This window comes from Anguilla anguilla, chromosome 11, assembly GCF_013347855.1.
Source record: "Anguilla anguilla isolate fAngAng1 chromosome 11, fAngAng1.pri, whole genome shotgun sequence".
Lineage (NCBI taxonomy): Eukaryota > Metazoa > Chordata > Actinopteri > Anguilliformes > Anguillidae > Anguilla > Anguilla anguilla.
In genome coordinates this window covers 38,011,239-38,021,190 of record NC_049211.1, presented here as the reverse complement: position 1 = coordinate 38,021,190, position 9,952 = coordinate 38,011,239, and the positions used below count along the sequence as shown (strand labels likewise).

At 50.0% G+C, this 9,952-nt stretch overlaps 1 protein-coding gene across 1 annotated transcript in view; it reads right to left on the bottom strand.

Annotated features, from left to right (window-relative positions):
* Nucleotides 1–2,528: 2,528 nt before the first annotated feature.
* The window catches only part of cacna1fb (calcium channel, voltage-dependent, L type, alpha 1F subunit), a 46,179-nt gene continuing 38,755 nt past the window's right edge, over nt 2,529–9,952 (bottom strand). Inside the window, exons 41-48 of the mRNA XM_035380559.1 lie at nt 9,659–9,787; nt 9,292–9,569; nt 8,057–8,086; nt 7,720–7,836; nt 7,105–7,265; nt 4,911–5,023; nt 3,942–4,262; nt 2,529–3,275 (exon numbers count right to left, since the gene is read on the bottom strand). Coding sequence (XP_035236450.1) covers nt 3,006–3,275; nt 3,942–4,262; nt 4,911–5,023; nt 7,105–7,265; nt 7,720–7,836; nt 8,057–8,086; nt 9,292–9,569; nt 9,659–9,787 — 1,419 coding nt within the window. The 3' untranslated portion in view covers nt 2,529–3,005. The remainder of the gene's footprint in view (nt 3,276–3,941; nt 4,263–4,910; nt 5,024–7,104; nt 7,266–7,719; nt 7,837–8,056; nt 8,087–9,291; nt 9,570–9,658; nt 9,788–9,952) is intronic.

Sequence of the window (9,952 nt, the reverse complement as noted above, 5' to 3'; positions counted from 1 at the left end):
TAAAGCACGGGGTAACGACTGCAGATTACTTCGCTAATTTGTGTGTGAAATCATGAGGAGCAGCTTGGCTCTGATAGCCATGAGCAGAGCGATGCGTTAAAGCTCCGCGGCTAGAAGCCAAACAAAACACTGCTAAATGCCAGTAATATGAAGCTGATTTGAGATTACAGACGCCCTTATCCAGAGCGACTTACACAAATTTCTTTAAAGAAATTTTTCACATTGCATCCATTTGTACACCTGGATACCGTACATACAGAAGCAATGCAGGTTGAGTTCCTTGCTCAAAGGTTACAGGGCCAGTTTCCTACCCATTAAACATTGCTTTCCTAGCGCTCCATATCATGTTCTTTTTGTTCGTACTGTAGTGCGTCAGACCTCTGTAGGAGCTGAAGTACGTACCATATGGCTGCAAGTTCATATTGAATGTTTCAGATGGTGCCAGAATTTTGGGGGCTGGCTTATCAGATCTGCTCCTAACGCACACATGCACTCACACACAGTCTGGCTGTCACTGCTCCCAGCCCGAACCCTACCGCACACACAGTCTGGCTGTCACAGCTCCCAACCCTAACCCTACCGCACACACAGTCTGGCTTTCACTGCTCCCAACCCTAACCCTACCGCACACACAGTCTGGCTGTCACTGCTCCCAACCCTAACCCTACCGCACACACAGTCTGGCTGCCACTGCCCCCAACCCTAACCCAACCGCACACACATTCTGGCTGTCACTGCCCCCAACCCTAACCCTAACGCACACACAGTCTGGGTGACACTGCTCCCAACCCTAACCCTACCGCACACACACTCTGGATGACACTGCTCCCAAACCTAACCCTAACGCACACACAGTCTGGCTGTCACTGCTCCCAACCCTAACCCTAACGCACACACAGTCTGGCTGTCACTGCTCCCATCCCTAACCCTACCGCACACACAGTCTGGCTGTCACTGCTCCCATCCCTAACCCTACCGCACACACAGTCTGGCTGTCACTGCTCCCAACCCTAACCCTACCGCACACACAGTCTGGCTGTCACTGCTCCCATCCCTAACCCTAACGCACACACAGTCTGGCTGTCACTGCTCCCAACCCTAACCCTACCGCACACACAGTCTGGCTGTCACTGCTCCCAACCCTAACCCTACCGCACACACAGTCTGGCTGTCACTGCTCCCAACCCTAACCCTACCGCACACACAGTCTGGCTGTCACTGCTCCCAACCCTAACCCTACCGCACACACAGTCTGGCTGCCACTGCTGCCAAAGTCATGCTACAAAATACCTTTTTGTTAGTTTTAGCTTAGGTATTTCTGTACTTCCATGAGGATAAAGGACAACAAAATTAAAAACTTTAATATTGGAAAAAACATTTCTTGATTCAGCCTGTAAATAAAAACGTAAATAAAACAGACACCTTGTTTAATGGTAATACACAATCCTTTGTTTTCTTTTCACATTTCATTCATTAACAAAACAGAATCCCTTATGCCATTTACACAGTTACAACCAGATTTGAATCTCAGCTTGAACTATGGTCCAACAATCATAGCAAAGTATCTGAATAAAACAAAATAATGACAATTAGGAAAATAATAAATAAAAATGTGATGCAAATGTATGTGTGTGTTAGACACAACAAACACAATTTAGGATTCATATGTGGGGCACTGTTGAGTCCATGTCAGTCTGGAGGTCATAGAGACTCCAGTGAGCCCAGCCTTGGAGGCTATAGAGGTTGTTTCCTATATAGGTACAACTGTAGGGCCTAGTTCCCAGCAGCTGCAGAGGTTAGAACACCAATGAGCAGAGCTATAGAGGCTGTAGAGGTCATATCCTTAGTGACTGTAAATGTGGCATCCTTAGTAACTGTAAAGGTCATATCCTTAGTAACTGTAGAGGCTGTAGAGATTGCATTCTCAATAACTGTAGAGGCTGTAGAGGTTGTAACCTTAGTTACTCTACAGGTCGTATCCTTAGTAACTGTAGAGGCTGTAGAGGTTGTGTCCTTAGTTACTCTAGGGGTCGTATCCTAAGTAACTGTGATGACAGTAGAGGCTGTATTCTCAGTAGCTGTTGAGGCCTACATTGACAGTACTGCTCATATGGGTTGCTCTAAACAGACAAGCCTTTCCAGAAGTACGCACAGCAAAACATCTGAGCTCTTTAATATTAATGTCTGCATGCACAGCACAAAATCCTTTATTTATTCACATCCCGTTATGACCTTATTTACTGTATTTTTATTGAGGGAAAGAATATTTGAGAACTGAAATGATGGAATTCTATGACTCAACTATATCCTGTTGGCCAGGGGGGCGACAGGGGGGTTGGGGTGGTGTCAGGGACTATTTAAAAATCCTTTTGGCTAAAATTTTTTTTTTTTTTTAAAACCTGTAGCACTGATAAGAATGTTGAAGTTTAAAAAATGCAGTGTAATGCCACGTTACGCAATGTTATGCTGTTCAAATGGTAGAAGACACCACAGAACACTGAGTAACGTACAGTAATACAGATGGTTGAACCATCACTCTCCACTAAAAAAATAATTTCTTTTAAGTTTTATTATTACGCATTTCCCCTCTTGTACAGAATCCGGTCAGCAAGCTGATTTCATCGAGACGAGCACCATCCCCATTTCTAACGCACTGTACCAGTAACCGATAAAACCTACTGTGGCTGACTCCAGTCAAATGCAGAATTTCCACACGTAGAAAAAGAGCATCCGTGTCACCAGTACCCCGCTGACCTTTGACCTCACGCTCACAGTGACTCTCTTACAGGCGTGTCACTTCCTCTGTGGTGCTCACAGCTGTCGCCCCCCTTCTGTCATCACTGATGCATCACGATACTGCTTCCCCTAGATATCCGTCTCTGTCTCAATACCCTATATTTAAACATGTTAATTTGGCCCTTCATCCTCCTCTTCCTCAGCCCTGGTATCGCAGCGCAGCGCTGCAGGAGCGTGTCGGGGGTCCTCTGCTGCCCCCCGGTGGCCTCTCAGAAGGAGGTGACGCAGGTCATCTCGTCCGCCAGCTCGTCCTCGTCCCGCCCCCTGATTGGCTCCTCGTCGCTGTACAGGGGCCCCATGTCGGGGTGGTTGAGGAAGCCCCCGCCGCCCCCGCCTCCGCCCCCCCGGCTCAGCAGGTCGCTGGCCGCGCTCTCCATCTCGTCGATGGTCATGTGACAGGCGTCGGCGATCTCCCGCTTGGCGAAGGCCACGAATTTGGGATCCTTCGCGTACAGCCCCAGGCCTTCTGATATGAGGACCTGCAGGGGGGGGGACAGAGGAACACTGAGGCTCATAGCAAGGCCAGGGACTGCCCCTCCAAACCTAGCCGCCCCGCTAACGTTTCCATTGAAATGCGCTACGGTGCTCAAGCTCCCGTGGCCATTGTTACAGTGCTAATGTTCCCATGGCGACTGTTCAGTCATAAACACATGTACGCCATGTGCCACCATGCTAATGTTTCCATAGCAAATGTTACAATACAAACATTTCCATGGCGTATATCATGTTGTAAACATTTCCCTGGCGAATGGCATGATACTGATGTTTCCATGGCGAGAGTTACATCGGGAACATCACCAGTCTGTGCAGGACATCACCGAGGGCTTCGCAAGGGGAACTTACATCTATGAGATTTTTGTAAATGGTGAACGGACTGCATTTATTTAGCACTTTTTCCAGCAACTACAGCTACACAAAGCGCTTCACCATCACATTTAGCGCTTAGCCGCTAAAGGGCCCTGAGCCACAGTCACAGTGCGGTTAGCCGCTGAAGGGCCCTGAGCCACAGTCGCTGCGCGGTTAGCCGCTAAATGGCTCTGAGCCACAGTCACAGTGCGGTTAGCCGCTGAAGGGCCCTGAGCCACAGTCACAGTGCGGTTAGCCGCGGTTAGCTGCGGTTAGCCGCTAAAAGCAGAGGGCCTCACCGCTTCCACCAGGCTGTCAGCGCTGCCCCTCTTGTCGCTGTAGTGGGGGCGGAGCTGGGTGGGCACCCTCAGGGTGGTGTACGCCCGGCAGGGGTGGGGGCCAGGGTCCGCCGAGGCCCCCCCGTACCAGCCTGGCATGCCGCCGCCCGCCTTCGTGTCCCCCCAGGCGCCCGCGGCCCCGCCCCCCGCCCCGCCACCCAGCCCGTCCTCCTCCACCAGGATGAGGGGGGCGTAGAGCAGGCGGCCGCGGCGAGGGTTAGGGTTGGCCCACGATGCGCAGGAGCTGCTGCTGCTGCGCCGAGAATCATAACTGCCATACGTCTGAGAGAGAGAGAGGGAGAGAGAGAGAGAGAGAGGGAGGGGGGGAGAGAGAGAGAGAGAGAGAGAGGGAGAGAGACAGAGAGTGGGGAAAGAGAGGGAGAGAGGGAAAGAGAGGGACAGAGAGAGAGTAACAATTTGTATAAGATGTAAATGTAAATAACAACAACTACGTAATGCATAATTTTTTTAACAACCTTCAACAAGCTTAAAGTAATTGCTGATGATGAAAGATGATGATGAAGATGATAATTAATATTAATAAAAAAATAACCATTTTAATCTTTGAGTTCAATTTACTTACAGCCCTGGTCCCCAGGGTAGAGCATTCAATCACATTCTGGGCAGAAAGAGTAGCTGCATTCCTCTAACATTATTCCTAGTGCTGAAAAACAGCACCTAAAGCACCTTCCTAAAATATCCCGATAAAGATATGAATGGAATGACAAATTTTTACATTTCCACATAAAAAACATTTGAAGCTTTTCGTTGTGAGATCAGGTACAATCCTAAATGTAAATTTTATTAGCATTTCATGCTGCACTGCACAGGTCTAATCTGATCTGTTCTGTGTTTCGGACCGGTACAACGTCTGAATTGAGCGACATGATGGCGAAATGTCGGCGGGTTTTCGGGTGCGCGGGGCGCTACCTGTGTGCGCGCGCGGCAGGGGGGGGAGTTCTGATGGTACGTCCCGGGAATGGGGAGGTCATCGCTGCTGCCCTGACGCCGCAAACACTGGATATTAAAGGCAGGCTTACGCCCTGTATGTGTGAGACACAGAGAGACACACATGAGACCGATCTCAGACACTGTGCTTACGCCCTGTGTGTGTGAGACACAGAGAGACACACATGAGACCGATCTCAGACACAGACTGGACGCCCTGTGTGTGTGAGACACAGAGAGACACACATGAGACCGATCACAGACACTGTGCTTACGCCCTGTGTGTGTGAGACACAGAGAGACACACATGAGACCGATCACAGACACTGTGCTTACGCCCTGTGTGTGTGAGACACAGAGAGACACACATGAGACCGATCACAGACACTGTGCTTACGCCCTGTGTGTGTGAGACACAGAGAGACACACATGAGACCGATCACAGACACTGTGCTTACGCCCTGTGTGTGTGAGACACAGAGAGACACACATGAGACCGATCACAGACACTGTGCTTACGCCCTGTGTGTGTGAGACATAGAGAGACACACATGAGACCGATCACAGACACTGTGTTTACGCCCTGTGTGTGTGAGACACAGAGAGACACACATGAGACCGATCACAGACACTGTGCTTACGCCCTGTATGTGTGAGACATAGAGAGACACACATGAGACCGATCACAGACACTGTGTTTACGCCCTGTGTGTGTGAGACACAGAGAGACACACATGAGACCGATCTCAGAGACAGACTGGATGCCCTGTATGTGTGAGACACAGAGAGACACACATGAGACCGATCACAGACACTGTGCTTACGCCCTGTGTGTGTGAGACACAGAGAGACACACATGAGACCGATCTCAGAGACAGACTGGATGCCCTGTGTGTGTGAGACATAGACACACACATGAGACCGATCTCAGAAACTGTGCTTACGCCCTGTGTGTGTGAGACACAGAGACACACATGAGACCGATCTCAGAAACTGTGCTTACGCCCTGTATGTGTGAGACATAGAGAGACACACATGAGACCGATCACAGACACTGTGCTTACGCCCTGTGCGTGTGAGACACAGAGAGACACATATGAGACCGATCACAGACACTGTGCTTACGCCCTGTGTGTGTGAGACACAGAGAGACACATATGAGACCGATCTCAGACACAGACTGGATGCCCTGTGTGTGTGAGACACAGAGAGACACACATGAGACCGATCACAGACACTGTGCTTACGCCCTGTGTGTGTGAGACATAGAGAGACACACATGAGACCGATCACAGACACTGTGCTTACGCCCTGTGCGTGTGAGACACAGAGAGACACATATGAGACCGATCACAGACACTGTGCTTACGCCCTGTGTGTGTGAGACATAGAGAGACACACATGAGACCGATCACAGACACTGTGCTTATGCCCTGTGTGTGTGAGACACAGAGATACACACATGAGACCGATCACAGACACAGACTGGATGCCCTGTGTGTGTGAGACATAGAGAGACACACATGAGACAGATCACAGACACAGACTGGATGCCCTGTGTGTGTGAGACACAGAGAGACACACATGAGACCGATCACAGACACAGACTGGATGCCCTGTGTGTGTGAGACATAGAGAGACACACATGAGACCGATCACAGACACTGTGCAGACGCCTGATATCGAAGGCGAGCTCGCATATATAATAGTTTCTATAATACTATAGAGGGTACAACAGAAATACTATTTTTATAGTACTACAATCAGAACATCCTTACGAATTCATATTGCCCATCTTTAGGTGACAATTGCATTGTTGTTAAACATTGTTTTGAAAACATTTCAAATTGTGAAAAATGCATAAATGTACATTTTAAAAAAGTTTTGAATGTTCAGTTTACAAATTGCGTTGAATGAAAATCAATGTTTGCCGTACGTACAATAGTGTGTATTTAAAACAAACACTCATATATTTAAAAAACTGAGCACGCAAACTCAATCCCGGAGGATGCTTGTGTATGTAGTTTTTTTACTGAAATTAATGGTATGCATAAAACCCAGCCAAACCCGGCCGAACATCCTGGATTCAGCTGCACACACTCCCACACACAACGTGCCGCACACACTCCCACACACAACGCGCCCGGCGCCGGAGGCTCATATCCGCGTGCTTTACCGGTGGGCGTAGCGGGAAGGAGGCGTCGACGAGCCGTCCGTCGGCCTTCGCCGTAGCCGTTGCCATAGTGAGCACCGTAGAGCGTGTGGCCGGGGGCGAGTGAGTCATACAGGCTCTCGCGTCTCCCAGGGTACACTGGGGGACTGTCTGCGCCGAAGTGCCTGAGACAAAAAAAGAGGATGAGCAGTGAGAGAGAGGGGGAGAGAAAGAGAGAGAGACAGAAAGGGAGAGAGAGAGAGAGGGAGGGGGAGAGAAAGAGAGAGAGACAGAGAGGGAGAGAAAGAGAGAGAGAGAGAGAGAGAGAGAGAGGGAGAAGGAGGGAAAGAGAGAAAGAGAGAGAGGGAGAGAGAGACATTGATTTCTGATGCTTTGGCAATATTTGCGTATGTATTTCCTACCGATAAAGCAACTTGAATTCGAAAATTTGAGACAGTGAGAGACCGACAGAGAGGGCGCGAGAGAGACAGAGAGAGAAAGATGTGTCACACACAGTGATGTCACAAACTCATCGATTCGCGCTCAGAGCGAGATCATCGCAGGAAGCGATGCCATTAATATAAACACGCGAAGAGAGAAGAGAGAAGCGGTTCGTCTGCAGCTCTCTAACAAACGTACCTGTCTCTGAGGCCCGAGCTCTCCGTCTCCCCCTCCCTGTAATACCTCTCCTCTCCTTCGTCCGTCATGCCATCCTGTCGGGGAGTCGGGCGGGGACATCCCTCACCGGAGTCCCTCCTGGAAGAAGGGATGAGACATGGAGGAGAACAAAAAAAGGGGGACAAATCTGTTTCAGAAGGCCTCGAGAAACACAGAAGGTTCCGGCATCGCTGCCGTGGACTACGCTAAAGATCCACACAGAGCCTGAACACAGAGAAAGAGAGAGAGAGAGAAAGAGGAGGGGGGGAGAGAGACAGAGGGGGGAAAAGAGAGGGAGAGAGAAGGTAAAAGATCTTACCTGAGGTCCTTATCATAGTAGCGAATTCTGCTGTAACACAGAAAAGAGATCGTTCACAGCTGTGTTCCGTATTACACACAATACATATTCATAATTATAATTATTCAGATGATGAGTTCTGGATGAGTTTATAACCCTAATCATTAACTTATCAGTGGGAAACTGCAGTGCTACAGTAACATGACAGAAATGACACAGTAATAACACAGCCCCAGAACAACTCTCCCTAGTGCGTTATACCTAAAATAGGTCTAATTGCACAGTGTGTCATATGTATGAAATCCTACTAATTACTGTTTGAAGAGCATCAAAAAAAGACGACCCAGTTGAACACAGGTGGTTCTGGTTTCTATGGTGATATTATGTATAATAATAATAATTTTGAGATGCAGTGATGAAAAGATCAGTAGAATTATAAGCGTGTGTAGCATCTATGTTTGACCAGGGTCTTCTGGAAACTTTTAAATTCCCCAGGCTTCTTAGCTCCGGTGCTGATGTCTGTCGCTGCGCAGGCCTCCGTCCACTAGGGGGAGCGCGACTCGGAACGCGCCGATGTAAACGCGCACGGCCAGCTGGTGCTTTTTTAAACCGCGCATTACGTAAGTGGGGCTGCGCTGTCCCTGCAGCGGTAAAAGACCGCGTAACCAGCGCGCTGGTGTGGGCAGACCTCTGCTGCTCGACCCGCCACAGGGGGGCGCTACCGAGCGACGAGGCGGGGACTGCTGCTGCCACGTCGGGCCGCTCCCCTCAAAACCCACATGTGAGCGCCCAACATATGAGGAGTGCGTGGAACCGTAAAAATAATCCCACTAAACAAGACGAGCGCAGGAAAACGGAACCTGTGCTATTTCAAGTCACACGTTTCGTTTTTACATGCGAAAATGTGGAATTTCACATCACGTGATTTTACGTCACGTTTTGCTGTCGCATGTGGAAATTTTCATTCACGTATGGAAAAAACCCAATCACGTGAAAATGTCCAGTTCACACGTGATATTCTCTTTCAGATTTTAATTGACAGGTGAAAATGATAAATCCACGCGCGTTTTTTTGCATGAGGGCTGGACAGGATTGGCAGCGCTGTCGCTCTGCCGTACTGACCAATTGGAGACAGGTCGTGGGTGGGGCTTGGGGATGATTGGCAGTGCCATCGCCCTGCTGTACTGACCTGTTGGGGATGGGCAGTGGGCGGGGCTTGGGGATGATTGGCGGCGCCGTCGCTTTGCTGTACTGACCTGTTGGAGGCGGGCCTGGGGAGGTGCATGCTGTGACGGTGAGGAGGGTGACGGACAGCACCAGGCCGGTCGAGGTCCGCCCCTCCCAGGCTCTCGCTGTCCTTCACTCCTCCGCCGTTAGCCGCTTTGCTCAGGCCGGAGATAGACCTGTGAGACAGGCCCCCATTGGACAGGCCCTCCACTGGCCCCGCCCCCGGGGTACTGGGAGAGGACAGGGCCGTAGAGCCACGCCTGTCTTTAGGGGAGGGGTCAGTGTGACCTGCAAACACTCCGTCCTTCTGTCAGGAGAAAGAATGACAGAGAGAAAGCTAATCAGCAAGGAGAGCTGGGTGGTGCAGACAACGGGGAAGGGTCAGAGGTCACAGACCTCGTAGCGATCTGCGTGCTCCTCTGGCTCTTCCTCCAAAGCCTCCTCTTCCTCTTCTTCCTCCTCCATGTCGCAGGACATGGCCAGTCTGATTTCTGGCCCCAGATCCTGCAGAGTACGCAGCCCCGCCTGACACAGATACACACGGAGAGAGAGAGAGGCACAGTATATATGCTGTACTATACACATACACACACACACACGCACACACACACACACACACACACACACACACATTCACGTATGCACATGCACATGCACACGCACACACACATACACAGAGAGAGAGAGAGG